General features: G+C 41.8%; 1 protein-coding gene across 1 annotated transcript; it reads left to right on the top strand.

The window, feature by feature from the left end:
• Positions 1–482: 482 nt before the first annotated feature.
• On the top strand, positions 483–19,737 carry kcmf1 (potassium channel modulatory factor 1). The gene is made up of 7 exons (XM_020457475.2): positions 483–729; positions 11,098–11,265; positions 11,470–11,609; positions 11,916–12,017; positions 12,166–12,343; positions 12,720–13,008; positions 18,057–19,737. The coding sequence occupies exons 1-7, from the start codon at positions 714–716 to the stop codon at positions 18,343–18,345; spliced, it is 1,182 nt and encodes a 393-aa protein (XP_020313064.1). The 5' UTR covers positions 483–713; the 3' UTR covers positions 18,346–19,737.
• The last annotated feature ends 1,391 nt before the right edge of the window (positions 19,738–21,128 follow it).

Below are 21,128 nucleotides of genomic sequence, written 5' to 3'. Positions count from 1 at the left end.
GAACAAATAGTTTTATCAAGTAAAGAATAATGGCAGTATCCTTAACATATTTTTTTATTGACCTACCAATAAGAGGGGCATTGAGCTGTAAGGGAGATCTATGGATCTTGTTTGTGGTGCAAAGGTGAAAGCACTACTCCCTGTACCACGAAAGCCCTGGCCTCGAGGGCAGAGGCAATAGTATTCTCACATAGCTATGCCATTCTACAGAATTACCCCTCTCTCTCGAAACGTCCTTGCATTTGCACCAAGCCCTGAATGCAAACCTGTAAGCTCCTCCAAAGGCCATCCCACTGCTGTCACCAGTGTAACAGGTCGATGTGAAGAAAGAGTGATGGGCATGATCCATGGATCCTGCAGCATGGGGAATTATTAGATTTTTTACATCAAACTAGTCAGGGCTTGGGTGAATAACTTTCTTGTCTCAGTTAATAAAAAATTAAAAAATTACCATCTTCAGTTGAACAACCACAAAATACATTATTGTAAAGGGCGCCTCCTAGTGTTTTTTCAGAAGACTGCGAATGCTCTGTCTCAGTACTTCTTCATGACAGACGGGGAGGGGGAAGCAGAGAACTGTAAGCTCAGTATCCATCTTAAAGAGAAAATAGGAAAGAGAAATCGCGTCCCAGGGTTATCCCTCAAAAACGGTATCTTTTCCTCCTGATCCGTGCTTGGGAGCCCCAGGAGGGGGCTGTGTCATCGTCTGTAGGATGTCCCGACATGAGGGTAAGTGAAAAATAGACGTCCTTAGCGTCGCAGACTGAGCGCTGAAGCTTGCTAGCTAACATGCCATGTTTTGTATTGCAATGCATTGGACAGGGCTCATGATGGCGGCCACCATGAATTTTCAACCTTTTCCCAACCTCCTGATAACTGGGTGGAACCAGGCAGTTTTTCTTTAACGACAGTCTCCGAATTCATTAACAGTCATGTTTCAAATAAGTCATACGTCTAGTCAGGGGCATTTTCTTATAGCGAGTTAGCTAATGCTAATTAGCGTGCTAACGCTAGCTAGCTAAACTGATGATGGTCCGACGGTTGCTAACTAGTTAGCTAGGTCGTTAACTAGCTAGCTAACTAGCGTTCTTCAACGCTGTACACAGTAGTGGTAGCTAGTTTGAAGTGTCCAGACTTTGGTGAATGGAAGGGTGAATGCGTGGTATATTTTGGTATGGCCACAGATTGTTTTCAGAGCTAGTTAGTTAACTGGACTTCGTGCAGTCACCAAGGTTTTGGTCATTGAATGCACTGTCATCAAGGTATCGTTAGTTTGAGGCCCTCCGTCACAGTGGGCCAAACCTAGGCATGTAACTAGCTAGCTAGTCTATCGCCACTCAATTATCTAAAGTTAGCTACCTATTCTAATTCAATTCATTAACGTTAGCTAGCTAGTTCGGGTTATCGGAGCAGAAGAGTACCGTATACCAGCAAACTAGGTAACTGTAAGCAGAGTGAAGTTAGCTAAGGTTAGCCAAGTTAACTCTGTTAGAGCACGGATTTGGAGAACAACCAGTTTGATAGCTAGCCTTCTCTATCTGGCTTGCTAGACACATTTGTTCACTTGTGCCATATTAGGTCTGGATGACCAGCCAGGTCTGGCTTTTTCCCCCAATGAAGTTAACGTTGTAGCTATCTAAGGATCATCATTTTTCACTTTAGACACGTTTCTGGTGAGGTTTGGAGAATAATTCATTTTAGCTGGGCTGCTGCAGAGCATCTGTGCGAATATTATGAAGGACTTCATAACAGGCGGTGAATTGGTGCATTGGCTAGCTATGTCAAAATGACATACAGGTTCCAAATAGGATATTTTTCTAGGCAGCACACCTTTTATCCCTAGCCTGGTTGTGCTCTGTTAATCTATTACATTCCACTCGTGTCCACTCTTGTCATTAGCAAAAGAGACTGGCCTTTCGGGAAATCTTCAAATATGAACATTCTATCATTAATGAGCTCTAGGAGATCAGAGGATTTAATACAAATTTGATAACCCTCACAGCTATCATCCAATCACAATGTTTATGCAAATTAGGTTGATAGGAAAACGTTCCAACTTAATTCATATATTTGATTGGAAACATTCAAACATTGGGCATTCTGTTGCTGGGAGAACAGCATTCCTGTTTATTGCATTTTTACAAATGTGATCACCACAGAAGCTCTCGGCGTTCAAACTTCTCCTCCAGTTCACTGTGAATCGCCTATTTTATATCCTGCAAGGTGCTTTTTTTTCTTCTCTCAAGTAGGTTTATATTTTTTAGTTGCTCAAAATAAGTGAATTGCCAGGGAACTCGCAATATGATATTGTCACAATACTTAGGTGCCAATATGATATGTATTTAGATTATATATGTATTGCAATTTCAATACTGTGATTTTATTGCGATTCCATGGTCCAAACATATTTCTCACCATATGTCTGCTGCGGAGGGACGAGAGACCTATGAGAGAACGAGATTTGAGCAGTAATGGAAATAAGTGAGGAAAACAAATTGGCTCCCTATTTTAAAAAGATGGAGAACAAGCTATGAGGGAAAAATACTGGAGGTTTCATGCAGGTACAGCCAACTAGCAGAAAAATAATATTGCGATATTGTCAAAACAATAAAAGAAATAGTTAAATAATATTAAATATGTCACTATTGATTTCCTCAGGGTTTTAACTACGTTGTCTGTTTCATATCTGCAATCATATCAGTCAAAAAATATAAATGACCAGTTTATGCTTCAAAACCACCTTTAAGAGGTTTTAAAAATAGGTTCTATTTGACTCAAAATTCCATGACATACAGTAAGGCATTGTTTGCAGAATAGATGGATGCAGTTAAACATAAATATTTAAGTGATGATGCCAGAGAAGCCGGTGTTTGAATGATATGATGGCATGGGTGTTGTTAGGCCCAAGACGGAAGTCGAGAACAGACTTCGAGGGCATTATCACATTATACAACAGGTTACCAAAATGTTCAAATAATGATTGACATATTTTAATTAAAAACTTTATTCATACTATTTCATCCATCCACAAGATGTATATCGGTTTGGTTGCCAGAGACACACAGCCCAGTCATTAAGTCTATTTGTTCTGTGTCTATGAACGCAACCCAGTCGTTCGTTCTAAATGTTATATTGCCATACCGGCTGGCAACCTTCTTATCCATTGCTTGCTTGCTTGCTAGCTAGTCAACTACGGTCAACTTGCCAACTTACAGTCATGTCAAATAGTGCAGCCAGAATAACAGCTAAGTAGCTGCATTTGCATTTGTTTAAATGTCACTAGAAAACAGCTTATTTCGATACATCCATAACTAGGGTTGCACATTTTGGGGAATATACAGAGGTGGTAACTTTCCTTGGGAATTACCAGGAATATATGGGAATTAATGGAAATATATGCAAATTAATGCCATTTAAATGTAGATGTTTTTTGCATTCTATACATTTACTGTATCATATGGAGACAGAAACATAAACCTTTTACCTTATCATAAGTAGACATAATTGCAAATGATTACATCCTTCCAATAAAACAAAAACAATGTAGTTACAAATTGAACTTTAATTAAATGAGTTGACTCTTCACATGGGATGATTTCACTGAACAACAAAAGGGAATATTGAATGATCCCCAATGATCCATCACATCTCCCAAAAAATGTTCAACATACATCTGTAAAATTTTGGCACGACTGCCATATTGCATCTCCATCCCAAAGCCCTTGCTTGGAAGTGTACTTCACCAGACTGCCAAGAACCGTGCCCTCATCCAGGCCAAGGTGGCGAGACACGGTTGTGATGACATCATAGGCCTTGTTGATCTCTGCACCAGGCAGGATGCTCTTGCCAGCATACTTGGGGTCCAACATGTACGCTGCAGTGTCTATGGGCTTCAGGCAGAAGTCTTCATGCTTTCTGATGTATTTCAGAACTGCAGTTTCCTCTGCTTGGTGCAACAGTGAAGTAGGCAGGGCGGTACGGATTTCTTCTCTTACATCTGTAAGTAGAGTCTTAACATCAGACAGGTTGGCATTGTCTCCCTCAATCCGTGCAATGGCTACTGCTATAGGTTTCAAGAGTTTCAGGCTCCTTACCACTCTCTCCCAAAATACATCATCCAGGAGGATCCTCTTGATGGGGCTGTCCATATCGGCAGACCGTGATATGGCCATTTCTTGGAGAGACTCCTGCCCCTCCCTAACGGGTGTTGCTGGGCAGCTTCAATGTGGTGCTCTTATTCTTCTCACTTTGCTCGGTGAGGTAGATTGCTGCTATAACTTGATGACCCTTGATGACCCTTCACTACATACTCTCTTGTAGTGTGTATCCATTGTTTTCAGTGCCATGATGTCATTGAGGAGCAGATTCAATGCATGCACATCACACCCATTGGCTGTACTGGAAGGTAGGACTCCTCCACTTTAGACCAAGCAGCCTTCATGTTCAGAGCATTGTCTGTCACCAGTGCAAATACCTTCTGTGGTCCAAGGTCATTCATGACTGCCTTCAGCTCATCTGCATTGTAGAGACCGGTGTGTCTGTTGTCCCTTGTGTCTGTGGACTTGTAGACTACTGGTTGAGGGGTGGAGATGATGTAGTTCATTATTCCTTGATGATTGCAATACAGTCTGTTTTCTCTATGATTTGCTTGACCTTCTCTTGAACTCTGCATCCAGCAAATTAGTAGATAAAGCATGTCTGGTTGGAGGGGTGTATGCTGGGCAAAGACCATTCAGAAATCTTTTCCAATACACATTGCCTGTGAGCATCAGAGGTGAACCAGTTCTATACACAGCTTGAGCAAGACATTCATCAGCATTTCTGACTACATTCCTCCATTGAGTCAAAATAAACTTCTCATTCCAGGAGGACCATGAGCTGTTGCTATCGATAAGGTGTCTGATTCGTCATTTTCACCTCAAATGGAAGTAAAGGGACTTATCAGAGGTTGCTTGTTGTGAGCGCTGAGGGAACTTTATGCACTTTGCCAGATTAATTCTGCATCTTTGTTGCATTATTCACATATGATTTGGCACAGTATTTGCAAATGTACACATCTTTTCCTTCTACGTTAGCTGCAGTGAAATGTCTCCACACATCAGATAGTGCCCGTGGCATTTTCCTGTAAAGATTAGAAAAAAATCCAAATACAATTCCATGTACAGATAAATAGTGAAGAAGTTCGATTAAACAACTACTTTGTAAAATAAATATTTTAAAATGAAACTTGTATGGAAACAGGTGAATTAACACTCAGTTAGCAGGCTCAAGCAAGCTAAAAACCCACATGGTAGCAAAAACTAATTAGCAGAAATTGTTAGAAATTATTTAAAAACACTTTGCTGTAGGCTACTATTTACTAGTTAACAAGAAATCATGTATGTCATAACTATTCACCCCACTCAGTATTGTAATCAAAACTTACCAGAAAGCATGTAGTCCTTGGCTCAGACAGTGTAGTAGTGTGGGCTTAATAGCATCTCATTAGTGTGCAAGATCTTGAGAATCAGCTGCACATGTGATGGAAGAGTGCACTGCACATGTGATGGAAGAGTGCACTGCACATGTGATGGAAGAATGCACTGTGCATGCAGAGGGTTGCAATTCTAATTGGGGATAGTTTAACCAAAATATGCCATAAGACCTAGAATTGCCTTGTGTATCCCACAAAAAAAGATTCACTGTTATAAGCTAACCTTTTTGATGAATTTAAGCAAAATTACCCAAATTCCCAGGCTTAACTTCCCATGGAAAAATCCCAGAAATTTCCCGGAAAGTTTCCGACCCTTTGCAACCCTATCCATAACAATGAGCTAATGATGCGTGTTTTCACCTGGCATAGAAAATGTGGTCTCTCCTCAGGACACTTGTTCAGAGGAGCTAGCCAAAAATACAGCTATCTTCAAACTGAAGATGGAAAGACTGCAAACTAGCTGCATTTAATTTCATTTGATCTATTTTCTACTGACATGTCTTTGTATATATCCATAAAGGTTATGTTGATGAATGATTTCGATTGGCTGAGAAAAGCTGCCTGCCTGTTTTTATTGTCCCGACCCCTTGTCGCGATTCATTGCTATGGTATTGAAACAATGTTGCAAATGTCAGAGACTAACAACAAGGTTTATACACATCTACACTATTGAAAACCAACTGGTAGTCTAAAATAAATGGGGAAATATGTCTAGATACTTTTTTACAGTGGAGATCAAGTTTATAAATTGTCTGGCTGGGCTGAGGAGACCGTGGATTCTGCAGTGAGATGGAACAGAGTAAATTGGCATTTCAACGTCATAGCTTTAGCCGGTGGTAACTTGTGGAAAAGACTTCCGGCTATGCAATCAGCGTCCAGGATTAGACCCACCCATTGTATAAAATTCACTAATACATGTCTTGGTAGTCCCAAACTATTGATATCAGCTGACCTGGTACATTGTTTGCTGCTGCCACCCATTCGGGATTCACCGTCAAACACCGGGCTGAATAGGACACAGAAGCGAGTATAAATGAGTCAACAGTCTTTATGAAATTAGACTGATGCGTCGCATAGGTTATGTCCACTTCAGTTGCAGTTTTATTTACTGCAGTGTCTATTAATTGTTAAAACACATGGCCGCTTTCCCATTTTATATGGCTATGGAATTTTCACAAATGCCTTACTATACTTCATTCCCAAACATTCCATGAATTTATGAAAATGACCTTATGTAAGTGCTTGCTTGTCAGAAGAAGGAACAAGTGTAATTCTTCCTGGGGGGTGACTGAACAGATTTGAATAAGATTTCATGTTGCTAAAATGCGGTCAATTCCACTTTTTAATAAGAGAGGAGTCATGATAATCAGCGTATTTGCGAGGAATGACGACAGGTGCCAGTTACATTACTTTCCCCATTAATGGGCTGCCTAGTGGCACAGCAGTCTAAGGCGTTTCTGTGCAAGAGGCGTCACTACAGTCCCTGGTTCGAGTCCAGGCTGAATCACATCCGGCTGTAATGGGGTGTCCCATAGGGTGGCGCACAATTGGCCCAGTGTCGTCCGGGGTAGGCCGTCATTGTAAATAAGAATTTGTTCTTAACTGACTTGTCTAATTAAATAAATAGAATTTTAAAAAATGTACGGGATGCAACTGAAGCAAGCGTAGCTCGATTTTAATCTTGTAGGCTAAAATTTTCTGTATCATTGTTTCTCTCTCATTACGGAGTCCTCTCTAGCCACTTTGAACAACATGATCTTGCATTGACACTACCTTCTCACAAGGGAATGGCTGCAGCAGGTTTGTAACGGTATTCACACAGTCGGTATTAGAATGTTTCAGCCCTACCTACCAGTGGGGAAATCAACCTGTTACTTAGATTGACCCAATTGGCTCACATCCCAAAATTTCATTTTAAAAAGTAAAGCTTTCTTGTAATCCATTTGTTTTTGTCAATTACAAAACTACATTTTAAGAAATGTACAACATGTCTAAAGATTACTTTTAAAAATGTCCGGCTCCCTAGCGTTCTTACGACTTAGAAAAACGTAATATTGTAGGGCTACTGACCGGAACGATAAGTTAGCCTAGACCAACAACACAAATGGACTTGACAGCTACAAGTAGTGAGTGGCATTAAATGTCTTAGCTGTGATATGTTTACCACACACATAGCTATGTGTAGCCTACCTGAACACGGCATCCCCACATTTCCCACACAGAATAGTCTGAATCCACAGGGCTCTTCTCGCAGGCTCTATTTCCCTACTTGGGAGTATTACAAACCTTAGGTTGGGATTTTTTTTACTTGGCTACATGTACATTGAACAACACAGCAGCTTTTCGGGCATGTTTTGTTATTTCTCTATAACAAAAAAACTTTTATAATGGGGATCAATTGGAAATAATGTAGTTTTCCCCCAATTTGTGGGCGTGGTCGAGGGGAATTCCTTATGGGAATACCGACTGCGACTGTTTGTTCTACAAATTCTATATTGCACCAAATTTGCGCGCACCCCATGTCCCATAACATTGTCATGGAAAATATTCATGTTTCCGTCTACCAATCAGCAACTGTGCCATAAATTCGGCTGCGTATTGAGATTGCCGAAAGGCCAGCAGTCTCTTTGGCAAATGACAGGAGTGGAACGTTAGCTAAAAAGACTGGTACCCAGGCTACTTTTATCCACAGTCCAGACAAACATTGCATAGGGGCAATTCCACAGGAGTGACACTGAAACTAAAAATGTCAGTTTGAAAAAATGCCAATAACTTTAACATTTACTTGGAACAATGCAGAGTCAAAGTTTGGTAACAGAATGATGGCACAAACCGTCATTCTGTGGTGTGAAAGACACCGTTTTGCAAGTATAACAAGATTTTCTATTGGGCAAATTCAGGTATGTCCCTCCCCGTTTCGTTTGCTTCAGTTTAAGAAACGTTTTGCAACAGGCCTCATTTATAAACGATTGCGTACGTACAAAATATGCCCCAGAACATGCATGCACCAGTTTTCACGCAAAAGTTGGCATTTATAAAAACTGAACTTGATGTGAAAATGTGGTTATCCTCCCATAAACTTTAGGTCATGTGTACGTACAGTTCCTAGTGGTTGAAGTATTGCTTTGCAAGAAGGCAAATGAGTGCAAATGGGGAATAAATGATGACTTATACATAACAAAAAAACAGGTAGCTAAATATAATAACAAGATGCAATAATTTGCTGTTTGTGAGAAACTATTTATTTTATCTTTACATTCATTCTAAAATAATTACATATTTCCAATTCAAATTCCTCACCTTTTCTGACTGTGATGGTTTCATACTTGTGAAATAGCCTATAGGCCTGCAACAAGGGACGAATGGTAGCCTATTCTAACATCGCTCATGTAATCTGGACCCACTTCACAGCAGTAAATAGATAAGCTACCGGTATTTAAAGTATTTTGCTCTATGCGATCCTAAACACAGTTTAACGGTAGAGCAGATGGTTCTCCTTTTCCTTTGACATTTTGTAGACCACGTCTACTCGAGAAATTTGACATTACAGTATTCAGACAAGACACTTATTTATAAACATAAATATATCATGACCATTGCACCTTTTCTAGCCGCGATGAGTGCATGTTCGGAGTAGCCCTACAACAGATTGGCATGCTCATCTCTCATTTTAATTGGGCCCATTAAATAGGCTATTATCATTGAATGTTTTTTCTCCTCTTTTCACCTGAAAGGGATTTATAACATATGGTGTAATTTAACTGGTGAACAGACAGTTGATATTTTTTTGCATTAAATTGTAGGCCACAAATGTAAGTAGACCTACTACGGGGCGGCAGCGTAGCCTAGTGGTTAGAGCGTTGGACTAGTAACCGGAAGGTAACCGGGAAGGTTGCGAGTTCAAACCCCCGATCTGACAGGGTACAAATCTGTCGTTCTGCCCCTGAACAGGCAGTTAACCCACTGTTCCTAGGCCGTCATTGAAAATAAGAATGTGTTCTTAACTGACTTGCCTGGTTAAATAAAGGTAAAAAAAATTTAAAAAAATAAAATAAAAATAAAAATAAAAAATAGTAAAAAAAAGTTTCCAGAGTGGACAATATTTAAGAATTCGCGGGCAGTGCAGCATATTTAAGGTTCAGGAGAAAGTAAATACCAAAACATTATTGAATTCAATTATATGTTTACAGGTTCACAGCAATTTGCAATTGTCTTCGTATTTCCGAAACAGCAAATGTCACTGCAAAAAAAAAAAAAAAATACATCTGCCAACACATTTAATCAAGTTCGCTATTGATATTTCCTTTAGATATTCGGCAGGGTAGCCTAGTGGTTAGAGCGGTGGACTAGTAACCGGAAGGTTGCTAGTTCAAACCCCCGAGCTGACAAGGTACAAATCTGTCGTTCTGCGCCTGAACAGGCAGTTAAACCCACTGTTCCTATGCCGTCATTGAAAATAAGAATTTGTTCTTAACTGACTTGCCTAGTTAAAGGTAAAATAAAAAAGACAAATAAATACAAATTCTGTCTTGGCCCAATTCCAGTACTTCCAAAGTATTCAGCAAAAAGGGGGATTATTGTAACTTGAAAAGGTGAATGATGGGCTTTATTCAGGCGGTGTTATAATGCTCGTTCACATGAGCACACTTTTCGGCAGGTCTGATTTATAACGGGAAACATATGTAGTCATTTCAGGAATAGCGCCCGCAGGTATTTAGTATAAAATGTGTGCAACGGTTATAAATGAGGCCCCTGGCCTCTGAGTAGTGTAGCAAGGGGTGTAATTCATTTGGTACCATTTCCCATTAGTGCTTGATTGTCATCAAAGGATGGGAAGTCAGCTGCTGTTGTCATCATCACAGAGCAATGGCATATTCTCAAATTGAAAATGTTGAGAATCCAGACAATTGAATGACCAAAGTTTTCAGTTCTCATAAATGTTTGACTGTATGTGAGCAAGGAACAGCAGCCTAGCCTTTTCCTTTTTCAGTTCCTACACTTTGTATCCGTTTTGTCAGTTGCCTAAGGAGTGATAAGGGCTATGTGATAAATGCCGTGGCTTTATAACAGTGGTGAAATTGTCTGATAAACGCAGCAGTAACAAAGTGAAGGTGGTGGTTATAGCAGTTTAGATAATGTCCTCCTTCAGACAGGCGTCATCGTGAGATGACAAAGAAAGGGCACAAAGGGACAGGAAGCAGACAATGGGGTGCCTTTATCAAATGGTTATTTTTATTTTCACTGTCTACGTGCTCCGTTTATGTTTTCCAGATCATCTCTTTTGTCTCTCTTTAGGCCTGCTTAGTTTATTATGTAATATAAAGCCCGGGCAACAAATGGGAAAAGAATACGTACAAATGCATAAGAGCCGATAGGATGGGGCATTATTATTCAGTGCCAGCCAGGCACACACACTGGCATTCCTTAATGACTTGCTACTGACTTTTAGGTGGATTGTCTTCTCGGTTGACATTTGTGGATTAGTGTCAGTGCCAAAGACTGGCTGATGAGTGTCAGCCAGCCTCTCTCCTCCTCTCTCTCTCTCTGGTCGTAGGCCTACTCCACGCTATCATGTATGCAATTAGCCTATAAGTTGACATTCAGTCCTCACCCTTGTTTTGCAGGTGTGAGCTGTGACGCGTGTTTAAAAGGGAACTTCAGAGGGCGCCGGTACAAGTGTTTAATTTGCTACGACTACGACCTGTGCGCGTCGTGCTACGAGAGCGGCGCCACCACAACGAGACACACGACAGAACACGCCATGCAGTGTATATTAACCAGGGTAGACTTTGGTAAGTACATTTGCTGCGTAGATTAGACATTTATAACAGGAGTTTTTTTTCCTGACCACGTGGGCCCAAACTGGGCTTGGAGTTCTTCTTGGTCTGGTCATGTGGTCAGGAAAAAAACACCTTGCCCTAATTGTATTGTATATAAAATGTTTGTGTTATGATGATGATAACAGCGACTCTAAAGACGGATTGTTTTCTTTGCAGACCTGTATTACGGCGGTGAGGCATTCTCAGTAGAGCAGCCCCAGAGCTTTTCTTGTCCTTACTGTGGTAAAATGGGATACACAGAGACATCCCTACAGGAGCATGTCGCCTCCGAGCATACAGAGACCTCCACAGAGGTGGTGAGTGGACACATCATCCTAGTGTTTCATCTAGCTTTACTAAGATGGGAAAGACCGTTCCCCCAGTCTAGCTCTGTTGCCCTTTTGCTTAAAAAAAAAAATGTCCTCCATTGGTTTCAATAGGATGTTTTTGGCGTTCACGCCCTCCTATAAGAATCTATGGTTAGATTAGATTCCAGGGCTCATGGACGCATTAACACAATTCTCAAATGGTTATTTTACAACTGACGCTTGTCAATAACTTAAAATAACTTGAGTGGTCAGTTTAATATATCCAGAGGGTGTTTACTGCTTGCTTTATTTCAGATCTGTCCAATATGTGCTGCGTTGCCGGGCGGGGACCCCAATCACGTGACCGACGACTTTGCTGCTCATCTCACACTTGAACACAGAGCACCTAGAGATTTAATATCTTTTCAATGCAGCTCTTCTCTGTCTGCGTGTGTCTGCTTCTGCGCGTGTGTGTACACCAGTGTGGGCAGGCTGTGTATTGTTTCTGATTATTCCAAGTACTTGCGAACCCTTTCAACTCTGCTCCTTAACCTGCCTGGTTTACGATGAGTCCAGCGGCGTCCGGCACGTGCGTCGGATGTTCCACCCTGGTCGCGGGCTGGGCGGTCCCAGGGCACGCAGGACCAACATGCACTTTACTAGCAGCTCCACCGGGGGGCTCTCCTCCTCACAGAGCTCCTCGTACTCACCCAGTAACAGGGAAGCCATGGACCCCATAGCAGGTGAGCAGTGCACCTGGTCTGACCAGCCTCTGTTTGTGTAGTCAATGACAAGCAGGGTCTTTCCCATTGAGATGGATAGAGAATCTGGTTGTCTGCTCTTTACTCCCTGATCTGTGTTCACTTCTGCTATATTTTATTCACCAGTCTGCACTGGAGTCACTTGAATGTTGACTTCAGTGGTTATCTTTCCGTGAGATGTAATTGCTCTGGCTCTGAATCTCGTATGAAGTATAACCCGCAGTCCTAGTGCTGTGTCTCTTTTCTGTGACAGTCTTACTGTATATCACATTCACCTGTCTCTACTGGAGCCTAGTTTGAAACTATTCATCTCGCTAGAAGAAACTCGGAACACACTTCTTCATCTCTCCTCCCACAGAGCTGTTGTCTCAGCTGTCGGGCGTGCGGCGCTCGGCGGGCGGCCAGCTCAACTCGTCGGGCCCGTCCGCATCTCAGCTGCAGCAGTTACAGATGCAGTTGCAGCTGGAGCGCCAGCAGGCCCAGGCGGCCCGGCAACAGCTGGAGACGGCCAGGAACACGACGCGACGCTCCAACCCCGGCAGCAACATCAGCGCCACCATCCCCCCGCCCAGCGCCGTCGCCAACTCGGCCGGCGTGGCCGAGAGCAACCCCATGGCCTCCCACAGCTCCCAGTTCCTGCTCACACGGTGAGTTGGTCGATCCCTCTGAGGTGTACATGTGAACAGAGCCTTTAAAAAAAAAAAAAAGTTTTTTAACTTGACTATATTATAAATGGAAGGCTCTGTACACACACACTGTTCGCTGTTACTGCTATCAGGCCCCAGGTGTTGAATGCCCCGAGTGGTAGGATCTGCTCTGCCCCCCTCCCCCTTGCATGGTGTCTCCCTCCTCTTGTTCTCTCCCCACCCATAGACTCACAGGTCTCCTCTCCTACTACCCTTTTTCTATACCACAACGTGAAAAACAGTTTGGTACTAGAATTTAGTTTGTTTTTGTTCCTCTTATCAAATGTCTCACGTTTGGAAATCAACTAATTGTTTATCATAAGGCATGAACAGAATACATCAGTGATTCATATTCCCTGCAACTTTCTGAAGAGGCAAAGGCATGGGAATACCCGTCTGTGTGTGGTGCGCGTGTTCACCACTTTGTGTGTCCGTTAGTGTTGCCTAATAAATCGGACTGTGATACCTATTCTTGGTATAACGCCTGCAACAACTTCGAAAGTGTCCTTACAAGCCAGAATGTTGAATAAAATACCATTTGAACTTACTCTACAGATTCTGTGTTGGTCCTTCAGTGGGTCGAAATTTGAGACAAAATATCCACAGGAATGTATTATTCGCCGGACTTTTTAGAGCGCCGGTACTGCCGTAATTTGAAAACCTGGCACGTGTGCAAAGCCATGTAAACACTAGTGATCGGAGAAGAAAATCGATGGAAGTTTTAGGACAAAATTATATCAATATTTGACTATTATAAATGGATAGCTTGTTCTATAGCTTGTTCTACATCTTTTTAAATAGTGAGTCAACATGTTTTCAGCTCTTATTTCTCTGACTGATCAAACTTGTTTTTTCATGCTCTTTGTCTCTCTGCAGCAAACCTAAAATGTGCGATATGTTTGGAACGTCAATCGCAATAAATTTGCAATGTCGAATTGCAATACATATCGAATCGTGAAAATTGCAATACATACCTAAGTATCATGATAATATCGTATTGTGAGGTCCCTGCCAATTCCCAGCCCTAGTAAACACCTGCAAGACTTCGGTTTGTATGCATGCATCGCATATACAGTGCATTTGGAAAATATTCACATTTTATTACTTTAAAATCCTCAATCTACACACAACACCCCATAATGACAAAGAGGAAACAGGGTTGTAGACATTTTTGCTAATGTATTGAATATAAAAATAAAAAAATTAAAACAAGCCATGAGGTCGGAATTGTCCATAGAGCTCCAAGACAGGATTGTGTCGAGGCACAGATCTGGGGAATGGTACCAACAAATGTCGGCAGCATTGAAGGTCCCGAAGAACACAGTGGCCTCTGATTCTTAAATGGAAAAAGTTTGTAATCACCAAGACTCTTCCTAGAGCTGGCCACCCGGGCCAAACTGACCAATTGGGGGAGAAGGGCCTTGGTCAGGGAGGTGACCCAAGAACCCAGTAGTCACTTAGAGAGCTCCAGAGGTCCTCTGTGGAGATGGGAGAAACTTCCAGAAGGACAACCATCTTTGCAGCACTCCACCAATCAGGCCTTTTTGGTAGAGTGGCCAGACGGAAGCCACTCCTCAGTAGAATGCACATAACAGCCCGCTTGGAGTTTGCCAAAAGGCACCTAAAGACACTCAAATCATGAGAAACAAGATTCTTTGGTCTGATGAAACCAACATTGAACTGTTTGGCCTGAATGGCAAGCGTCACTTCTGGAGGAAACCTGGCACGATCCCTATAGTGAAGCATGTTGGTGGCAGCATCATGCTGTGGGGATGTTTTTCAGCAGCAGGGACTGGGAGACTAGTCGGGATTGAGGGAAAAATGAACAGAGCAAAGTACAGAGATCCTTGACGAAAACCTGCTCCAGAGCTCTCAGGAACTTAGACTGGGGCGAAGGTTCACCTTCCATTAGAATAACAACCCTAAGCACACAGCCAAGACAATGCAAGAGTGGCTTCAGGACAAGTCTCTGAATGTCCTTGAGTGGCCCAGCCAGAGCCTGGACTTGAACCCGACCGAACATCTCTGGAGACACCTGAAAATAGCTTGGCAGCGACGCTCCCCTCCAACCTGACATAGCTTGAGAGGATCTGCAGAGAAGAATGGGAGAAACTCCCCAAATACAGGTGTGTTAAGCTCGTAGCGTCATACCCAAGAGGACTCGAGGTTGAAGCAAACTCACCTGGAGACTTGTGTTTTGAAGTCAGTTTAATAATACCTTTATTTTGTTTATTTTTTTTTTTGTCTCAAATTTTTACCCCACTGATGGCCCAACCCCACAGACAATCGGCAGAGTAAGTTCAAATATAAATGTATTCAATATTTGTATACAGGCGAGACTTTTTAGTTTTTTTTCTATGTAAATGAGTGTACACAATTGGGACTACCATTAGCGATGCTAATGATAACTGTCTTCGGGTAGATGGAAAGGCTTTCCCAACAACATTCTCAATTAAAAGTTAACTACAAAGTAGCCTGTGCCTACCTAGCAAAATCATGATTATTTGCATCAATCCAGTGACCATTTGTTCTGCAAACTCCATCACAGGATCAAACGCAAACTTTTTTTTCTCACTGGCCAGAACAGAATTTCTAATGGCCCGGACGTGGTGTGATTTAAAATAAAATATATATACAAAATTTAAAAATCATGCAGGGCATATAGCATGTGTCAAACTCTTTCCGCTGAGGGCCGAGTGTCTGCCTGTTTTCACTCCACTCCACTTGATAGATGAATTAAGCTCACTAATTAGTAAGGAACTTCACTCACCTGGTTGTCTAGGTCTTAATTGAAAGGAAAAAACAAAAACCTGCAGACACTTGGCCCTCCGTGGAATGAGTTTGACACCCCTGGCCTATAGGTTAGCATGCTTCTCTCTATATTCAGCTATTAATAGGCTATATGTATTTTAAAATGCGGTGTAATATCATTTAGAAATGCAAGTCATTACTCTATTCTTCAGAATTGCATATTAATTATACATTTGTTTCTGAAGTATGTCATTTTGAGGGAAAATTCTACATCTTAAGTAGGACGATGCCTCTAAATCAAATCAAATCAAATTTATTTATATAGCCCTTCGTACATCAGCTGATATCTCAAAGTGCTGTACAGAAACCCAGCCTAAAACCCCAAACAGCAAGCAATGCAGGTGTAGAAGCACTAAAGGGTCAGAGACACGCCAAGAAATCTTAATATCTATAGGTACTTAGCACCCCTACCCAGTGTTGGCAGTTAACATTTTGTTGTTCACACAACTGTTTAACCACAGATCAAATAAATACTCCAGACCACAAGGTGGTGGCAGCTTGTTTTGTATTTTGCCAGCATTAGAAAACAGATAGCTAAATTGCAAGCTGTGCAAATGTTTTTGCTAGTTAGCTAGAATTGTTAGTAAGCCCTTGTGGCAATCTGGCTAGTATCAACAACTATGCTGAACAAAAATATAAACGCAACAAAGTATTCGTCCCATTTTAATTGTTCTACCAATGTTATTTTTGTGAATTTGGCAGTACGTCCAACCGGCCTCACAACTGCCGACAACGTGTAACCCCGCCAGCCCAGGACCTCCACATCAGACTTCTTCACCTGCGGGATAGTCGGAGGAGGGGGAGGGGGGTAGTCAGGACTATTTCTGTCTGTAATAAAGCCCTTTTGTGGGGGAAAACTCATTCTGATTACCTGGGCCTGGCTCCCCAGTTCGGTGGACCAGGCTCATGGCTGCCCCCTTGCCCAGTTGTGTGAAATCCATAGATTAGGGCCTAATGAGTTTATTTCAATTGACTGATTTCCTTCTATGAACTGTAACTCATTTTTGAAATTGTAGCATGTTGCGTTTATTTTTGTTCAGTGTAGGTAACTAGTACCATTTATTAAATCACAATGGATACATTTTTTTGAATGCAGCCAAGAGTCAGTGTAGAAGCGAGCTAGCTATGTTGTGCTATTGCATATGGCGACGCTAACCGTTAAGCTAACATTAGCTAGTAAGCGAACTGGCACTGACAGTATGAGATAATGGAGAATGATTATTTATTCATCATGCTAGATAGCTAGCTTGGTTTTAAAAAATATGTAAAGACTTGCTCTAGAAAAAAGGTGCATTATGCAGCTTTGTTTTTAGTTAAAACAATTCTGATGAACTGGGAGTGGAACTGGGAGTGGAGGGTAAAGTGCCCTCTTTTTTTTCTTTTCTTTTTCTTGTCACTCCTGTCGGCTCTCCCACGTGGAGTTTCATGCTCTTTGATTGGCTCAAAGTCAAGTTGTCCACCACTGCTGAGCATTGCGAGTCCACAAGTAATGCAGGGCATACACTAAACGACTTTTAAAATGCTAACAACTTGGACGTGCTCACATTTTCTGATTTCCTTGTCCTAAATGTTTCATTCCGTCTACCCTCAATCCCAGGTTGTGGGAGATCACATTACACGATGATTCCTTAGTTAATCCTGCCTTGCGTTTCTCGATTGTTGTCGGGGGGGAAATGCTGACACGCAAACATTGAGCTGAACAAATTTACGGAGGACAGAATATGTGCTTAATTTCATATTATCTTTTTGGTTTCTGTCAGTAGTTCGCAGATGTAATATTGGTGGAGTATGTTTTGCATGGAGATTTAATCTAAGGACCAATGGAAAGGTCTAAAATGGCAAACTGGGCCATGTAAAACTAACTTGCCCATTTGAAAAGGCAGTCACGTTCTCTCCACAGCTCCATCAATCAGTCTTCCATCACCTCGGTCCATGTGGTGTGTGTTGTTGCTAGATTTTTTCCTAGACCTAAAAAGCATTGTGGACTTAGAACATTCAATTTTGTTTTCTATAAAAAAAAATGTTTAAAAAGTGTGTAAAAATCTGTCATTCTCCCCGCTTTCTTTTTTGCCGTGTGGTCGAGTATCGTGATGCTAACCCTGGTATCAAAGTCTAAATTCTGTTATGACAACACTACTGCAGTAGTCCCTGCCTCTGCTCGGCGCTAACCAGTTCCCCTCTTCTTTGTCCTGCTAAAGGTTAAACGAGCCCAAGATGTCGGAGGCGGAGCGGCAGGTGCTGGAGGGCGAGCGCGCCGACCGCAGCCTGTTCGTTCAGGAGCTGCTGCTGAGCACGCTGATGCGCGAGGAGAGCTCTTCCTCGGACGAGGACGAGCGGCGAGATTTCGCCAGCTTTGGGGCCATGGGCTGCGTGGATATCATGCCTTTAGACGTGGCCCTGGAGAATCTCAACCTCAAGGAGAGCGGTACAGGCAGCTACGGCAGCAGCTCGAGGAGCTCTAAGGAGCCTCCACCACCGCCTCTTTGATGATATCCCAGCACCACGCAGACTTTGTCCTCTGTGCTGCCACTGCCAGTGATGGGCGGGCGGTGCAGCAGGCTGTATTTTGGTTTGTTTTTTGGTGATTGTAATTTCAGGTCTGTCACCTTTTGTTACATTGTGTACAACCATAAAAAAGGAGAGCGGGAGCGATTGGGGAAAGTGCAAGTGGATGAGTGCGCAGCGCCGAACGAGCGATGAAGAGAAAATAAATATATAAATATATATTAAAAAGTTGATAATCACATAATTTTTCTTTAGCAGGTCAGCATTAGGTAGCCGTGGCAGACCTCTGCTTCCTGTTCTCATGCAAAAGGCTCCTTTATAAATACTCCACATTCAAAAACTGAAGAGGAATCAGACACCCTCTGATGAAGCTGCTGTGTGTATTTATGACTTAACTAATAAAGTGCTTGAATGGTTTACCATAACTACTGCATGAGGTTCTTTGCAGCGTGCATGACTTTTAATGACCTTATCGTCATTAAACAGCTCAAAAAATAAAATAAATCCCCATGCTTTTTTATCTTCAACCATTTTAAAAGGGTTACATGATTTGAGTTTTTCTGAAAAATTGAATATCACCAAAAAAACTGACACGCTGAAAAGTTTAGGAACTTTTACATCTTTTTAAAAATTTTAATCGAAAAAAGTAACCTATTGGAATCTGTTGTAGCTTTTAAAAAGAAAACAATGCAATGTGTTTGTCTCTCAGCTCCGGTTTGTCCTTCCCTCTCTGTGACACCATCGTCTGTATATAACAACTTGCGGCACTAATGTCAACTCAAGACGTCTGCGTCTACTTAGCAGATGATAAAATAATACAGTACTAGGAGCAGAAAAACAAGATCTTGCCTCTGACATTTTTCCTAGATGTTGATGTTTTAGTGATAAGCAGTGTGTAACCACCAGATGTAGTTTCTAATTTATGCACCTGTACAGAAGAACTAGTCTCTCCCATTCTCATCAATCACACTCAACTCTGCGCTGCTTCTGTAGGCCCAGACTCCCTGCCTGCATTCAGTTGTATTTCTTCTCTTTGTTGAGGAAGGGGAGCTCGGGACTCCACATTGCAGCCATTGTTTTTTGTTCGACTTACGTTCAGATTTAGTTTTTCAGCTGAAGATAGCACCTTCTATTTATTCCCTTTTTTTTTTTTTCTCTCTCTCTCTGATTCTTTAAAGCCTTGTAATGAATCATGCCACCTCCATGCCTATACTCTTATACTCTATGTAAAATACAATGAGATGTATATTGAATTTGTGCGTTAACTTTCATAATGGTTCTAGGACATGGGCAGACTTTTTTTTTTTTAATGTAAATTTAGAATACTACAATAAACTGCGCACAGCTTTTGATGAAACAAAGCACCTCCCTCTTTATCTGTATGATGGCGTGTTATTCGGCTACTGTATAGGGCTTTTCACACTGCTGAGCTGTACCAAGCTGTACTGGTTGCGCATCCACCATAGTCCCCGGAACCGTGCTGGAAAGGGCAATGTGGAAAAATAAAAAATAAACCCTTACCCAGTACAGTTTGGTTATGGTCTGCACATAATTGTGAAACGGGTATATAGTTAAAGTCAGAAGTTTACATTCACCTTAGCCAAATACATTTAAGCTCAGTTTTTCACAATTCCTGACTTTTAATCCTAGTAAAAATTCCCTGTCTTAGGTCAGTTAGGATCACCACTTTATTTTAAAAATGGGAAATGTCAGAATAATAGTGGAGGGGATTATTTATTTCTGCTTTTATTTCTTTCATCACATTCCCAGTGTGTCAGAAGTTTACATACACTCAATTAGTATTTGGTAGCATTGCCTTTAAATTGTTTAACTTGGGTCAAACGTATCGGGTGGCCTTCCACAAGCTTCCCACAATAAGATGGGTGAATTTTGGCCCATTCCTCCTGACAGAGCTGGTGTAACTGAGTCAGGTTTGCAGGCCTCCTTGCTACACATGCTTTTTCAGTTCTGCCTACACATTTTCTATAGGATTGAGGCCAGGGCTTTGTGATGGCCATTCCAATACCTTGACTTTGTTGTCCTTATGCCATTTTGCCACAACTTTGGAAGTATGCTTTTTGTCATTGCCCATTTGGAAGACCCATTTGCGACCAAGCTTTAACTTTCTGACTGATGTCTTGAGATGTTGCTTCAAAATATCTACATTTTCCTCCCTCATGATGCCATCTATTCTGTAAAGTGCACCATTCCCTCCTGCAGCAAAGCACCCCCACAACGTGATGCTGCCACCCCCGTGCTTCACGGATGGCATGAAGTTCTTTGGCTTGCAAGCCTCCCACTCTTTCCTCCAAACATAAGGATGGTCATTATGGCCAAACAGTTCTATTCAGACAGGAGGACATTTCTCCAAAAAGTACGATCTTTGTCCCCATGTGCAGTGTCAAACCGTAGTCTGGCTTTTTTATGGAGGTGTTGGAGCAGTGGCTTCTTCCTTACTGAGCGGCCTTTCAGGTTATGTCTATAGGACTCGTTTTACTGTAGATATAGATACGTTTGTACCGGTTTCCTCCAGCAACTTCACAAGGTCATTTGCTGTTGTTCTGGGATTGATTTGTGGAGGTCTACAATTTTTTTCCTGGGGTGTAGGCTGATTTATTTTGATTATCCCATGATGTCAAGCAAAGAGGCACAGAGTTTGTAGGTCGGCCTTGAAATACATCCACAGGTACACCTCCAATTGACTCAAATTATGTAAATTAGCCTATCAGAAGCTTCTAAAATCATGGCATCATTTTCTGGAATTT

This window comes from Oncorhynchus kisutch, linkage group LG23, assembly GCF_002021735.2.
Source record: "Oncorhynchus kisutch isolate 150728-3 linkage group LG23, Okis_V2, whole genome shotgun sequence".
Classification (NCBI taxonomy): domain Eukaryota; kingdom Metazoa; phylum Chordata; class Actinopteri; order Salmoniformes; family Salmonidae; genus Oncorhynchus; species Oncorhynchus kisutch.
This window is presented reverse-complemented; position numbering and strand designations above follow the sequence as displayed.

What these genes read in the sequence shown, in the direction of transcription:
- kcmf1 (XM_020457475.2), top strand. An exon ending in CAGAGACCTCCACAGAGGTG is followed by an intron (nt 11,610 to 11,915) that starts GTGAGTGGACAC and finishes GCTTTATTTCAG; the next exon opens with ATCTGTCCAATATGTGCTGC. An exon ending in TCCCAGTTCCTGCTCACACG is followed by an intron (nt 13,009 to 18,056) that starts GTGAGTTGGTCG and finishes GTCCTGCTAAAG; the next exon opens with GTTAAACGAGCCCAAGATGT.